Genomic DNA, 16,943 nt, shown 5'->3' on the forward strand with positions numbered 1-16,943 from the left:
AGCTTGAGACTGAAAAATTGGGGTTACTATCAGTCGTAAGGGGGGATTTTGGGATTGGGTTCACAATTGTGTTGTACATTCATACACACACATTTCCATACATGTATCTTTATTTTTCTTTTTAGCCCTCTGCTGAAGTTTTCTTGAAAGTCATCGACCACGTGTCATCCAACAATGCAAGGAAGGCGGTTCCAACTTTAGTGGATATATTTTGCAAGGTATGACTCGGAGTTCTTCACATTGCATGCTTCCATGAGAAAGTATTTGGTTTTTATGGTAGTTTTAAATGTATCAAAGTTTATTTTATTTGACATTGACACACATTAATGACTATTCATATTTGAGTGTTTCCACCAATGCAGGGTCTCGGATGTAAAGTAGTAGTCCTACATTCTGCCACAAAATATCGGTGTGGCTTTGCAGCAGAGGAAGATTGTTGCACTGTTCTCTCCCTATCAAAACAACGATGAGACCTGGCCTGAAGTGTTAACTTCGGTCAACCAAAGCATGGGACCCAGTTCTAAAGTACAGAAAGTGGTTGTATCCTTCTTGGAGCACTTCACATTGTGGGACATGAGTTTTTGTTGTGGAGGATGCCCTTCCTCACCAGGCCCACTTGATCAACTTCTGTGCTGGTCCAGTCCATTTTTAAGGTTTCATACCATGGGCTGGTGCTGAAGTCCTAGAAACTCCGTTATGAAACTCTGATCCTGCTTGAAGCGCCATTGAGTTATATTATCCTTGGTGATGTTAGCACCTGTTTGAGCTTCTGTCTCATAACTGGCAGTGGATGAAGCAGTCCGATGCGATTTGTAAGAGGGATTAGTGATAGGGTGCAAAAAAATTCCACCCATGTCCATCCCAGTAGACAAAATGGCCGACTGGTAGGAGTTCCCTGGAGGAGCTCTGAGCACTTGGGATCCCTCAAATGGCATATCCCAGTTAGTGACAGCCATTGAACAGACCTTTGCGTACAAGAGTAACCGGAATCAAGCTAGCAGTTTTTGAAGCTATCTATGCTTGGATTGGGACATATAACGACACTTACCTGGCTACAGCCATCGGAGTGGAGGACTGGCTGTGGAGCACCATCTCGATGGCGAAGGGACTGACGGGAGAATCCATCGCAGCACTCACTTGTCCACACGGATTTAGCATCTACTTTCCCAGCAGGGTACGTCTGTCCTAACGTCCCGAGTGGGACCCGGACACAGACTGGGGCTGCAGCCGATTTGCGATGCGGCGGAGGTGAGACCCTTTCAACCCCCATTAGCATGCGAAGCTGTTGGTGACAGGAGCCGCCCCCCCGCATCCCCTCCCCATCGATCTCTTGCGAGATCTGTTCCCGAGTGGGTCCCCGACACAGACTGGGGCAGCAGCCGACTTGCGATGCTGCGGAAGTGAGACCCTTTCAACCCCCATCGTGACCGGATCAGGCCCCCGTCGATCTGCTGCGAGGCAGGGAATGATCACTCCGGCTCAGCTCTCGCCCCACACCGCTACGTGGTTGGCACGTTCCTCGTGGGCAGATCCTTGCTCCTAGGCTCCGCGTGGACTGAGGAGACGGAGGGCCCCTGTATACATCTGCCGACCGGCCCAGAAGGGTTCTCCCGGCGGCTGCTCAGTCGTCCTGCCCTCTCTCTTGGCTACGCTCGGTTCATTGACGAATGCCGCTGGGAAGCCCCCCCCCCCCCCCTCCGCTGCCCACTACAACAGCGCTGAGAGCACGGAGAGCTCTGATCTTGCGCTCTCCGTTCGCTGAAGATTGAGGAACCGCAGAGGATTCGGAAGAGGAGCGGAACCACTGTTAAAAACACTACACACATCGGGAGGATGAGATTCCCGACTTAGCTTGCACCTATTTCTTTTGGTCAGTCTAAGATCTCAGGGGCAACATCATGATCGCATTGCTTAATTAGGCTACTGTAACAGTGATAACTTCTTTGAGCTGGCAGCATCACTTGGGCACTGTTGGTGCAAAATGGCTGACCACAACATCAAAACAGTGAGGGGCCCTCCCCCCACCACTGGTCACTCTAATTCGAGCTTAACAACAAACCTTGTGGAGCATAACAACTAGAAAGTGAGAAAGGACCAAAACTCTTAAGTTTTCATGGAAAGGGAAACAAGACTACCCCGGGAGACCCTCGTGAATTGGAAATAGACATAGGACTTCACAGTGGTCTATGAGGCTCTCCCTAATGGTGTGGCCATATTGGAACAACTCCACCGCAAGGATCTAACACATATATCTTCGCCCTCCGTCCACTCTCGACTTATTCAAAGTCAGATATTTTTTTGTATACCTCTAACATTTTACTGCGTCCCCATAGCCTTTAATCACATCCACTCTTTATCGGTCCTCATCCCTCCCTACCACGCGTCCCCTAGCCTTCTAGTATTCTATCTCGCACACTCCCTTTCACTGTCCTCCTCTCTAAACTTCCTCCGCCCCCCCCTTTTCCCTTGATCCCTTGCATTCCTCCTGGTTCATAGCTACTCATACTCCCTCAGGCAACCTCTTTTCCTCTACTATTGGACCACACATATCATGGAACTCACAGTCACGCACACATACAACATCATCTATCCCCCTGGTCTCTCAAAAAAATCAGCTCCACGGTTTAAACAAAGTTTTTTCAAATCACACCCTGAAACCCTCTTCGCTGATCCCTACTACTCCCCACGCAACGGGCACTCAACCACGGACATCATCTTCCACACGAAACGGAGAGCCCAATGGAGGAAAGTACTCCTAGCCACATTTACTGTCTCCTCCTCGAGAAAATCAGCACATGGTCTAGCTATTTCTATTGTCCCTTCCCAACTCTTCCAAGCAACAGCTACCGTTACTATCTACAACAACGGTACCATCCTCTTACAAGCTTTGGACCACAGCTTACATCTCCTAGACAACATCTTCCCCACTATTAAGGAACGAATGGATAATCCCCTAATTGCCTCCCAAGCCACCCCCTCTACCATCTCTTGAGCTGCTTTCACTCCTGTTCCTTCCACATCCTCCTCCTCTCCCCCGATGACCCTGATGACCACTCCCACCAATACACCGAACGGCATTCCTCAGAAGCATCGCACGCATCCACCAACTAGCATAGCCGCGACTACGCCCACACCCTACACAGCCATGGAAACCACTCTTGGCACGACCATCGCTCCTCACCCATCCTTGACATCCTTCGCCCCCGCCATCTCTCCCCCCACCTCGTCTCCCCCCCACAATACCACACCTAAAACTGACCCCCTCCACCTCCATCTTCCCCTAGCCAACACTGCCGTAACTACTCACACACCCCCTACACCTACTGTACCCATCCCAGGAGCGATCAGAGCTCCTCCCCCTATACAACATTGTCACCTACTTCGGGATCTACCATAGCTCCCCATCCCACTAACACTACCCCCCTCCCAATCAGCGCTCCCTATATCTCTTCCCCCCCTCGCAATAACATACCCAGCAAGGACCCCACTCATGCCAACATGCCCTCCTCAGCTCAGTCGCATGTATTTTTCAGGTCACCCCATGACCCATCAAATAAATGCCCTCTCTTGGAAAACACGCCGCCCCCAACCACTCTCCACACCACCCCTGTCCACCATCTTTCATCTTCTCAACCACCCACAGTAACAACTAGCCCACACACACACACTCGAATACGCTTACTAACCCGCTCACCCCTGCCCCGGCTCCTATACCCGTCGTCCTATATCACACACCTCAGACGCACACCCCTATGTTACCGCCTCCCATCCCAATCATTACCAATTCCGATACTAGACTAGATGAGATCATGTCCACACTTCACTCAATCAAAGAGGATCTCCGTGTTTTCAAATCAATGCTTGCGAGACATCCACGGCTCTCCAGATTCTACAGTACATGTTTACCCAGCAAGCCACCAGCTCACTTACCTATCACCCCCATACGGAAAGTTCCCTGTTGGAAATCAATACCTTACCGCAATCTTTCCTCCCACCCAATGCGCTCCACCAACCCTCTTTCGGAGATCGATCTTCGCTCTCTTCTTCTCTCCTACGAACCCTCCATCGCAAGTCCAGCCTCCCCCAGACACATCCCCATCCCCTCTATCCTCTCCGACCCGAATAGGCCCCCTACCCACAACATTAGAGGAATAAACAATAACAATCTTAGTATAGTTCCAATCACGCAGGATCACACCACCCTCGCTACTCCTCAGCTTAAATGCACACTCCTGAAATGCAAATCGGCCTCTAAGCATGCAGCCGACTTAGCAGACCTCATCATCTCTACTGACCTGGATCTGCTACTCCTCACTGAAACATGGCTTACAGAATCCTCCTCGCCTCTCATTGACATCCTAGTTCCACCTAACTATGACATCATCAGACTTGATAGGAGTGGCAAGACAGGAGGAGGAATTGCTTGCATCCACCGGAGTAACATCACCGTAAACAGAGCCATATCTCCTACACTCCCCTTTTGCGAATACATATGCCTGGACATCAACAGTAATGGCAAACCCGTGTGTACGTTACACACTATCTATCACAATCCTGGTGACAACCTCATCTTCACAGAACATCTCATGGACATGATTACTACCTACATTGGATGACATAACACCCACATTTTCTTGGGTGATTTCAACTTTCACTGGAACAACCTCAACGATACTCTAGTCAACAGTCTCAAAAACTTCCTCAACTCCCCAGACCTTCACCAAATTTGCAACAGTCCCACACACAATAAAGGCGCAACTCTGGACCTAATAATCTCCAAGGGTGATTCCACGCACCTTGAATAGATCCTCCCGTGTGACTGGTCAGACCACCACATCATCACTTTTTTTATCAATGAAACAGTTAACCGCAAATTGCCTCAATTGACAAAACCCAAAGTCTGGAAAAGAGACTGGAAAAAACTCAACCCAAACATGTTACCCATCTCCAGCCACAACCTACTTTTGCCCCCTGTTGATGCCTCCAACGTACATGATCTCACCAACCATTATCTCAACTCCATGACTACCATAATCAACGAATTTGCTCCCCTTCAATTAAAGAGAGTCTCCACAAAAGACTCTAAACCTTGGTTCAATGTTCCACTTAACGATGATAGACATTCTCTCAGAACTGCTGAACGCAACTGGAGATCGGTCCCATCCGCCAAGCACCTCATGATTCTAAAAGAAAAGAGATCAGGCGCACTAAAGCAGACTTCTTCAGTCACCAACTGGACCAAGCAATAAATCGACCAAAGAAACTCTTTGAATTAATCAAAAACCAATCTAAGGACGCTCCTCAATGTCCACAAGACCTATCTCAACCTCAACCCACATGTGAAGAATTCTCTACCTTCTTCAATCTGAAGAATGAGAACATCAAGAAAGACCTCCTCAATGACCTAATCTCTCACACTTGTCCACTCACCAATACCTCCCCTCTATCCTTTATTGCAACACCACCTACACCTTCAAAGTATGTTTTGAAAAACGATGCAGTGTGGTCCTCCTTTAACACCTATTCTGAAGACGCTATAGGCAAGTTTCTCAATACCCTGAAGCCTTCCAATCACCTCACCGATCCTCTTCCCGCAAATGCGGTTAAAGAACTTACCCCATTGCTTCTCCCTCTCTGGACCAAAATCATCAACAGTTCACTCCTACAAGATTGCATTCCTGACTCCCTTAAGGTGGGGCAAGTCTCTCCCATCCTTAAGAAACCCACAGCTGACCCTACGGACCTAAACAACTACCGACCTATCACCAACATTCCCAAGCTGGCCAAACTCCTGGAAAAATATGTTCATCACCAATTAACAAAACACATTGATCGCTTCAACCTTCTCAACAAATACCAATCCGGCTTCTGAGCAGATCACAGCACTGAATCAGCCATGACGCACATCATTGATGATGCTCTCCAAATACTGGATCAAAACGGATCATGCCTTCTTATCCTCCTAGATCTCTCATCAGCCTTCGATACTGTCAAACACAAGAACTTAATAGATCTTTTTAAATGTAGAATGGGCCTATCTGGATCAGTGCTTAATTGGTTTACCTCTTTTCTGCATAACCGGACCCAAAAATTCTAGGTCAACAACACCCTCTCTAAACCAGTACCAGTTGCGCTAGGAGTTCCACTGGATCCTCGCTATCACCAACATTTTTTAACTTATTCATGGAACCACTCACAGATCTGCTACAAATGACCAACGTGCAATTCCAAATGTACGCTGATGATACCCAACTCTACCTTAAGATCAACACTCTTGAAGACATCAACCTGCTTAACACTACCCTTAACACCACTCAAACATGACTGGCAGAAAATCACCTCAAATTGAATGCCTCAAAAACAGAATTCCTCCTAATAGCCCCACCCGCCAAAGTCCCCATAATGCAGGAGTGGATCAAACACCTTACTGCATTCAACATTCAACCAACCATTGTTGACTCAGCTAAATCACTGGGCTTAACACTAGACTGCAACCTCAACATACAGAAACACATTAGTAACGCAACCAAGGGAGCAAACTTTCAGATTAACACCCTCAGGAAACTTAAAGCCTTCCTACCGGCCAATGACTTCTAGATGGCGGTGCAAGCCCTAGTTCTACCTCGGTTAGACTACGGAAGTGTCTCGCTTTGCGGACTGCCTACAGCTACTACGGCACCCCTAAGAGCTTCTACCAATGTGGCAGCAAGACTCATCACTGGTTCAAAAAGAAGGGCCCACATCTCCCCTGACCTTAAATCCCTAAACTGGCTGCCATTTGAAGCCAGAATTCACCTGAAAATAGCATGCATGACGCATAAGGCCATACACCACTAGGCACCCAGTTATCTCACACAGAAACTCACAATATCTGGTGGAATAAGATCCACGAGAAGCTCGGAAAAGCTCCTACTGAAGCCACAAAGATTCAACAAGAAAAAAACGTACAAACGCTCCTTCTCTGGAATGGCGCCCAGTATTTGGAATGTCCTCCCCCCCGGAAACTAGACTGAACCCCTCCACTGCAGCTTTCAAATGGGAAGTAAAAGGCATTCTAATGGCAAAATTCTCTTAAACACAGACCTTTGTTTTTCCGCAAGTACGTAGGTACATGGTATCAAACTAGCCTTCCTTAGATAGGGAGGCTATTTGATACCATGTACATACGTACAGGGTATCATACTAGCCTTCCTAAGTATCCTTGCTGCTGCTACCATTTGTCCTCAGTTCGTTATTATCTCCTTGTTGCTCCTATTTGTCGTTCTTAATGATGTTATTCTTATTTTCACTTACTTACATGAGAAACTTGCCCACCTAAGTTTTCGAGCTGATCGATACTGTGGGTCTACCACACTCGAGGCCGTGGACACTGATTGCTGGAGGCAGAGTTTGGAGAGTGGGCGCGAGACGTGGACGCAGACGCACGCAGGCAGGAGGTAACGGTCGAGGGGCGGAATTCAGAGCTGAACGGCGAGCGGTGGGCAGCTCGGAAGCGGCTCGGGGTCTAGTTCATGCAAAAACTCACAGGTGCGAGTCCCGCAGGGGGTCGGGACCGAGGTGCGGGGGTGCCGAGAGCTATCGCAGCATTGCAGGGTGGCTGCTGTGTGAGGTCGAGGAGGAAGTGGACGAGTGGTGAGGACTCTGGAGGCATCCACGGCACAGGTAAGGTGGGGGTCGATAAGTCCCTCAGTCCTTTAAGTAAGGAGGGAGTGGAGCGGAGGTGGCATCCGCTTGTCTGTGCACATTAGAGTGTACTTGGACTACAGCGAGCCCCAGGTAAGCTCCTCCTCCCCCCACATACTTTGCCGTAAAGATTGCCCAGCAGGTCCCACATTGCTTGGTCCCTTCTCCCTCGATCAGTGTAGGCGCAGGTACCCTTAAGGGGTTGCCCGTTACGCTCTACCCAGCACCCGTGCCTTGGTTCTCGTTTGGAGCCTGGTCCCTCGCGCCACTGCCTCCGGTCTATGCTCTGTTTTGCCTGAGCCCCCCCTCTACCAATCCCCCTCCCCCCTCTGCAGTCTGAGCCCCTAGTGACTTCTCTCGCAAAAGCCTTCTCAAGTCTTGGTCCTGCTCCCCCCCCCCGCACCCCCCTTCCCCCCCACCCCCCCAAACACTCTGTCTGCTTCCATCACTGTTGGTGCCTGGGCCCGGTTGCAGCAGGTCCGTGACGGCTCTTTACCCCATCGTGCGATCCCTTTGGCGGTGGGACTGCATCGGGGGGGAAGAGGCGCACAGCGCGGCCTGCGGCCAGGTGGTAACAGACCATCAGATAGGTGCTCGCAGGTGGGGAAAAGGGAAGGGATTAAGAGTGCGGGGGGGGGGTGCCTCATGCTCTAAGCTCAATTTCCCGCCACGTAATGCAACGTTGTTGGTTAGGTCTGCAACAACATATTCCTAAGTTAAGACAACCCAGCACAGGAGCCCGGCAGACCACCAGTTCAGCAGCCCGTCTTGAAGCGACCCTTTAGAGCACTTCAACTCAGCCAACATTAAGCAAACATAACTATAACCTAGTGATCATAATCAAGCAACCAAATATAACCAAACACTGCCAGCAACACAGAATGTGCTTGGAAGACATCGCCTCCCGACCAAACTTATATCTTTACTATCTTTACTAACCAGAACAGCTCGTTGGACAGCCCCTCCACCATCAAGAGGATGAGATCAGGGAAAATAAGAAAACTCCTGTCTATAACAAAACGGAAGAACCCCAAATGTTCGGCAATCACTGCGGAGCAACCTTCTGCTGGCTCTGTGAGTCCACTGATCGTTAAGGCTACATTAGAGACCCCCAAACCTCCACAAAACGGATGGCAATATTTCTACAACACGGGCACGGTTCCCCCATGTGGCCCATCCTTGAACGGCTTAAAAGCCCTCACCCTTTTGGATTACTTTAAAAAAGCTCGGGGGGGGGGGGTTTAAGTCGACTTCTCTTCATCATTCTTTAGAGGCAAATAAGCCCTGCGAGTTTGACCGAGCCGCAGCCCCAAATATGCATCCGCCTCAACCATCAATAACCAACAAGTCTGTTCCCGTCATGGCCACCTATATCTTTGGCTCTCAGCTTGTCGATCAGAACATCGCCTCGGAGGACCTGTCACACAGAGACTTCAAAAACTGATCTCCAAGTTCTCAAACAGATCCAAGTCACCCTCCCTCCCAAAATGACCTCCTCATCAAGAGGCTTGCCTAAGCCAACCACCATCTCCGACTCGCACGGGAAGAGACCCTCAAAATTTACAACCAAGTCACTACCCCTCTCCAACCCAGCCTCCTTCACATCCTGAACCTTGCAAGCAAGAGGCTTGCCCCAGTCAACTATTCCCTTTGTCTTTAACCCCTAACCACAGCACCCAAACACTGCAATCTCAGCAACCAGAGAAATTCTCCGCCTGTTTACCACAAACTCATGGAGTCCTCAGGGAGAGGCCCTTAGTGCCTCACTCTCAGCTAATTTTTCCACAAATATACGCACAAAAGGATTCGGTATTTAATTCTGACATACTCAGTTCCCCTATTTCCCATGCCCTAAGTCCATTAGAGGGAAGTGCACATCCGATAAATCCTCAACGCCTTTTTTGCGCATCACCAGCGGTAATAATAGCCCCCACAAAACCTTCCCAAAAAACAGACCCCAATGACCAACTGCTAGCGGACCTGTCATTCTTCTTTAAAGATCCTCAGAACCCGCCTAACTTAACACCAAAAACAGAGTCTCAGCCAGACGCCTCCACCAACTCTAGTATTTGGCCCCAATTATTACTCAACTTCCAATCAACAGTCACCGCTTTAAATTATCATTCGGATAAACTGGACACCCAGGTCGACCTGCTAAACACTCTAGCACTGTTTACAGCAGGGATCGACAACAAATTAGACAAATTAGACAAATTAAATAACTTAATCACAGGAGCGCAATCATCCTCTAAACTAGTGCCATCTGTTTGCTGCTGCTCGCCCATTATTAACTCGCTGTCCTCGCTCCCGGCCTTTTTATCCACTGTCATAAGCGAGGTTAAGCAACTGAAGGGAGGTAACCGACCCGAATGTCTGCTTCAGCCAAATCAAAAGTCTTCAACTGTGATCCCAGAACCATTTAACTCTGTGAAAGGCCCAGAGGCCAGGCCACACTTGAGCGGGGGGTCAGACTTCTTGGTAACTGAGATCGCCAAGCGAGATGGGCATCGTTGCCCAAAAGACCTCTCCACGGCAGCGGTGTTGTGCGCGCCACCAGCCACAAACACTGTCCCAGCAAATGGGGAGTCGCACTCTACCAACGACAACAGGGCAACGGTGCCTGTGAGCGCGGCCACTGTGGCTATCCCTACTTCAGACACAGCCTTTGCCCCTCCCCCTCACATTAGTAAGAGGGAGCGCAAATGCCAGCGCAAACAGAAAAATAAAATAAGATTAAACCCAATAACTGACCCTCCTAAACTATTTCCATTATTTTTAAACGCTAGTAATAAAAAAAAGTCCTAAATACCCCTCAGACAACACCTACGACAGTAAACGCCAGTCAAAGTATATTTAAGGACGATTCAGCCCCGAGTGTCTGTCAACAGACTCTGGGCTGTAGACAGGACCATATTATTACATCTCCAGAACCAGCAGCAACCGAGTGTCAACCCATAGCAGAACCATTAAGGGTCAAACCTAGTGACCCTATTCAGCCAACGAGCACAGTCATGAGAAACCAACCTTAACCCACCCACATATCTAGTTCATCCCTGCAGGCTAATCGAACCATTGGACACAGTTTTGTAAAAGTTATTCACAATCACAAATTAACTCAGGCAAATCTAACTTCTGGACTTAATCCTGTAAAAAAAACTCATATCAATAAATCAATTTCACCTCTTAATTTTGAGACATTAGGCACAGGCCCATCAACTTCTCTTCAGTCTCGATTGGGCCTAGACGTAGGCTGTCTAATCGAAAAAATACCCCATCCCAACGCAAGTCCTAGCAGTAAGGGTGTTAAAAGCAGCACAGAGGTTGCCAAATACTCCTTGCCCCGGAATACATTTCCAAGGGTCGGCACGACACCCTGAACAGGTCACATATAATAAAACTAGCGAATGGTGTACCGGGATTCGAGACCCTTACATCTGAAGACATTGACTCTATCGAATTCCTTCCACCAAGAGGCTCACAACCATCCGAGGTTACCCTGGTGTCATTGAAATCATCAACCTGGGCGCGAGTATTCATTGAGCAAAGGGCTATCTTCCAGGAATGGGGCATTAAAATGTATCCTCACAATCCTCCAGGTTATCCTTCGCTACTGTTAAATCATCAGGACACCCAGCAAAAAGTTAAAAGTACCGCACCAGGAATCAAAAGTAGGCCCTACTCAATTCTCCAAAATGCCTTAGGCATAACAGAGGGGAATCCAACTCCCTTGAACAGAAATTCTAATCCGGACAACTCTCAAGACTGGGGGTGGCTTCCAGCTGTCTTGGCTTGCAATAAAATGGCCTGACCCCTGGAGCTTCATCCTCAACACTCAAATTGTAAGGCTTCTGTTCAAACGGCATCTCAAGTACTTCCACCCGCAGAATCTTCAATTCTGGAACGAGCCCCTTCATTTACTTTGTGCTCATGGAACATTAGTGGTCTCCAAAATAAAATCACCTACTTGGATACACACTCTTTCATATTCGGGCACACCGCAATAGCACTAGAAGAGACATGGGCTACTCAAACCATCCCAGTGACCGGCTTCATTGAATTTCGGAAACCAGCAGTCAGAGACTGTCTCTACGGCCACCCAAAAGGGGGCCTGTCGATTTATGTCTCTAACAATCTAAAAGGCCCGATTGTGCCACTAAACATCGACGAAGACCGGGTCCTGGGAGTTAAAATCAACTCATGGAGTAACTAACGCCCCCTTCTACTCCTTAATATTTACATCAACCCCAGTACCCACACTAAAAAGATACACCTAACACGCCTAATGAAAATTGCGAGGGGCTTGGCCCTGGACCAACAGTACACCGATTGTATAATCACAGGGGATTTTAACACCAACCTCTTCCAGGACAATACGGAAGATCTTTAAGGGCTAACCCCACTTGCATCTGCAGATGTAGAGGTGCAATCCAATGACACACACTACTTCGAAGAGGGTCCAAGGGCTAGTTTAACGACTCCACACTGGATACATGCCCCTCACGATGACCTAATTCACACAAAAAGTATCCAGGAGTCAAAAACACACTCTAATCACAGACAACCGTTGGCATGACAAAAAGAGGGATTGTGAACTAAATGTAATTAGATTGAACTAAGACAACACGTGATACCATATAAACAAATGCACGTGCAACATATATCCAAGGTGTGAGAAGTTGGCCTGATATGCAGTGCTCACTATTCTAGTGATCACTATGTATCAGTCCAAACAACCCTTATTGATGATTGGTTGTAAGTCAACCTTATAGACCAGCTATCCTAGTAGCATGGATACGAGCAGTCTAAGGCTAAGACTCTAGAGGGCGTGTTAAGCCAGCTGTTTTACCATCACATTACCCCTTGAACACCCAGTGAAAGGACACCACACAAGTGTTATGAAAATAAACAGTGTATTTATTAGAATCACAACAACCCTGTACTCTTTGAGGACAGGGTGCTAGGCACACAACAAAACTCTTACGAAAATACTTAAGTTAGCACAGTATATACAAATGCCCGAGGGGCACGGAAAACCATATACTCTAAAAGTGGAATGCGAAATTACTAGCAGGTAAGTACAGTACTAATAGGCTTTGGAATCGCTAGGACTTGACTAGGGAATCGGTAGATTACTTCTAGGAGGCCTAGGGGACTCGGGTGCAGAGTGTGCACTCTCACGCGGGATGCGGGACAAAGTCTATGGTAGCTAGTAACGCTAAAGTTAGTGTTCACGGGCGAACCTGACCTGGTAGGGAGAAAACGACAGTGGATCCTGACCCTTGGATAGTGAGGCTATGCTGGGGCACCAAAATGCCGAAGTTACCTAGCCCAGGGGCTGCAGCTGCATATGTCTCAAAAGACGTCGGGAATCCTCGTTGCCGGACCAGGAGCCTGGAAGAAAGATGCTGGCAGGCGACCAGTTGAAGATAGTTCGAGTTGATCCAAGCCTGGATCTGGAAGATGGATGACACCTGAAAGCAGAGGGGACCAAGTTCGTGACTACTAGCCAGTAGTCAGTGGGCACCAGGAGGGCACCGGATGGTAGTCACCTCGACTAGGTGAGTGGGCGACGCTGGCTCTGCAGATCTCACGGACCAGGAGGCGTTGTCGGCGACCAGGATGGAGAGGCGAGCTGTCCCACGATGGATGAAGCTGTCGGCGTCGAAGTTACCCAGGATTGGGCAACAAGCCTTGGCTAATTCAAGCCCACGCGGTGGACTCAAAATGGCGTCTTGAGTGGACCAGGAGGGTCCGGGGTGCTCCTCTTTGGGAAGGGAGCAAGGGCCAGTCTGGAGCAACCAGACCAGCAGCAGTGATGTCGTCGGGCGTCGTTCAGAAGGCCACAAGCCAGCGGGCTAGTAGCCAAACAACGCGGTGAGCAGCAAAAAGCAGAAGGGCCCCACGCAGATCGTGGAGATGCTGGGAGGCTGCACTTCGGTGCTGGAGCTGCTCAGGGTCGGGGCTTCTCGGACCCCAAAGCACTCACCAGGAATTTACTCGGCGGGCTTGCTGTGCAGAAGTCGTGCAGTCTTGCAGATGGCCGGTCCCTCGAGGTCTCGTCGCACCCACGGTTCTCAGCTGGGCTGTAGAGGTGGGTAGAGGTCAGAGGTGCCAGGGAAGCCGGTTCTCGTCGAGCTGGGCAGTCGGATTCCGGAGGAAGGACTTACAGCAGACCGCAGTGTTCTTGCGATGGTGCCTGCGGATGCAGGGTGACTACTCCTTAGTCACAAGGGAGAAATCTTAGGAAGAAGTCTTGAGTTCCTTTCGTGGAAAGTAGTTTCAGGATTCAAAGATGATCTGATTTGGAAGGGGGCCAGTCTCTACCTTTATCTGGGAAAAGGGGGCTGGCACGCGACTAGGTCCTGCCCTATGGGTGGGACCAGGAGGGGGGTGGTTACACCCACTTCCTTGGCGGGCTTTTCCCCCGCACAGGGTCTGGAGTGTCCCTGGAACTGGTTCAAGCCAGCCTATGCACAGTGAGCACCGGGGTGCCACGTGCAGTCACCTTCCTCTGAAGCCCTGCCTACCTACAATACACAAAATCCTGTCTGGGACGGTGCTGGCACCGCCCCTGGCAGGAACCCCTTTGTCCTTATCTCCTGCTCTGGGAGGGCTCCCAGCAGCAGGAGGGCAGACTTGTGTCTCGGTGGCAGCATCCATTTTGTGGAGCTGAGGCTCTGTTTGACTTTAACCGGGGTTACAGGCTACATGCATGTCGTGTCCCTCTAGAAGGGTGGAATGCTAACCCCGTCGCCAGAATTGGCGAGGGGTTAGGATTCCAATTCATATGACACCTTACTCGACATGTTTTGATAAAGCGATACCAGAGTTGGCATATAACCGCGAGGATTATAATGCACTTAAGAGTATATGGTATGCGATATCATGGAAACGGCTAAGGGATGGATCCCGAAAGCCGCAGACAGGCTCAGCTCATGCCAGAGCACCATCTCACACGATTCCAAGCACTCTGCCTCCAGGATTGTTAAGGGCTGCCATAGGAGTGACTGATAGGAGATCTGTGTGTCCATTTTAGGGTTAGATATAGGTATACTATATCTAAAGCAAAGGGTGAGTACACCACCTTGCCCCAGCTGTCGTGCAGCCAGTTGTGTCAGTTTAGTTAGTCAATCCAGGGGTGGCACAATACATGTTTCAGCCCCTGGGAGACTTCTGGGTGCACCTCAGCCCTGGGTACAGGGACTTGGAGAGGGCCCAGTGCCAATTCAGTACCTGAGTACAATTTGGATAGAGAGAACAGCTAGGCTGTGGGTCTGATTAGCAGGCCCACAGCCAGGGAAAGTCGTAAACCAGTGCAGCAAAAAGCAAAAATCTGGGTGATCATAGGATTGCAGACCCTACTCTCCTACACAAGGTGAAAATTTTCCCATCAGTTGTCGATCTGTTCCACCACATTTACATCATTTGGGTTCTCCCTACCCAGGAGTCGGTGCACACGCAGTCACACAAGTTGAAAAAGAGGACTGTGAGAGTAAGAAGACTACGCTTTTTCTAATGAGTGGTGTCAGTGTGATGTTACAACTGAAAAGCAGTGCAAGTGAAATAATTAGTGAAGTGAGTAAAATTAGGTGAGACTGAATAGAAGTGGAAGCTTTAATGTTTTCTTTCAGCTCCCTAAACATAAAAACGATAGTGAGATAGCAGATTTGACAAAATATCCGCTCAGCGAGTGGTCAACATGTTTCTGCATACGAGGAAAAGTGCCTCCGCATTCATCAGGACCTAGGTTTTGCTACTGCTGTTGAATATAGTGAAAGAATAATGATAAAAAGGAATCATATCACCTGCCCGTCAGGTACAGATCCTCCGCCACAATCTAAAAATAGTCATATCAACGAGAAAAGAAAGTGAAAAGAAACAAACATATTTTGAAAAATACACTCAACAGTAGTGTTATTTCTGTGATCATGTCATTGCATTTAGTTAGCATGATATCGCTCACCCAATTTCTGTGGGGATAGCGCCTCACCTCACCTGGCTGCAGCTCAGGTAATTGAGGAGCACCGCTCTGTTATGAAAAGACACACAATTGTAAAAGCATTCCACCGTTTCTCCCATAGGGAAACACAATCCACATTGATAGCTAGAATAGTGAGACACCTAGAATGTCGATTATACACTTCTGTTTTGCCTCAGTATTCCCAAATTCACATTGGTTTTTTTACCCAAGACAGTTGTTGTATTCGGTCTCAACACATGCATATACTTCGTCATTGGTAAAATACTCTGGTAATCACAAAATGATGTTACACTGCCTGTGCCCCAAAGCGACTGAATCCTAAGTTATTCCAATAGCGAGTAGGGGCCGCATCAGTAGCACGCACTTAAACAGATATTAACTTGCTTCTCGGCAATCTGTGACCCCTTCGATATCAGACAAACAGCATCTGAAAATCTATGTCGGCGTCGGTCTCATACATGCACACAGACATGCTGTTTTACGGCAACTAATGACTCCTGCGAAATCAGGCAAAAAAGCATATGAAAGGGCAACAATAGTTTTAAGAAAACGGAACCATTAACGGACCCGCCATGCTGCTACCACGAGCAATACACTGCCACTTCCCGCTGGGAAGGAGCATACTACGATTGTGTGCGCATCGTGTATCTAACGAACAAACACATGCGATGGAACAGACTGCTACCGTACTCACCTATCCGTCGGTGTCTCCAGGCGTTCCTCTGCGCTAGACTGGGGAGGCACCGAGCGGATAGGGCGCGGTCCATTTGAACAGTCGTCTCCTCTTTGCGTGTGCGTAATCACACACTGAATTCTGGGTTTTGTAGTGTGAATGTTCAAAAATTGAGAAAAATGAGAAAACCCAAATAAATTGCCATATGTCAATAATGTTAGTGTGTGCAAGATGTAAATTGCACCGAGAGTGTTATGAAATATTGTAAGTTTTGTAATGCGAATGAAAAGCACTACGAGGTGCAGATATATTCTTGTTCGATATGCACAACAATACCAAAAGCAACAAGATAATTGGTCCTATGTTGCAAATCTATTGATTTTTTTTTTTAAATGTAGCTACATCTCCATAAGGCCAATTACTAGCGGATTCACCAAGTTGAAACACCCTCTGTTAGTAACAAATGACAAATTACTAGTAACAAATTGAAGTCAACCCAACCCTTTGTAGCTCATCTTTGCATTATATGTCGCGCATTTGTACTGCTAATAAGCTGAAATACCACAAATTGGAGCCATTTCTAGTATTTTTGTACCATCATGGCTA

At 48.4% G+C, this 16,943-nt stretch overlaps 1 protein-coding gene across 1 annotated transcript in view; it reads left to right on the forward strand.

Annotated features, from left to right (window-relative positions):
- TOPAZ1 (testis and ovary specific TOPAZ 1) overlaps positions 1-16,943 on the forward strand; it is a 2,142,665-nt gene that overhangs the window by 1,175,187 nt on the left and 950,535 nt on the right. The window contains exon 11 of the mRNA XM_078663910.1: positions 126-218. Within this exon, the coding sequence (XP_078520036.1) occupies positions 126-218 (93 nt within the window). The remainder of the gene's footprint in view (positions 1-125; positions 219-16,943) is intronic.

The sequence above is a fragment of the Lissotriton helveticus genome, chromosome 10, assembly GCF_964261635.1.
Source record: "Lissotriton helveticus chromosome 10, aLisHel1.1, whole genome shotgun sequence".
NCBI lineage: Eukaryota > Metazoa > Chordata > Amphibia > Caudata > Salamandridae > Lissotriton > Lissotriton helveticus.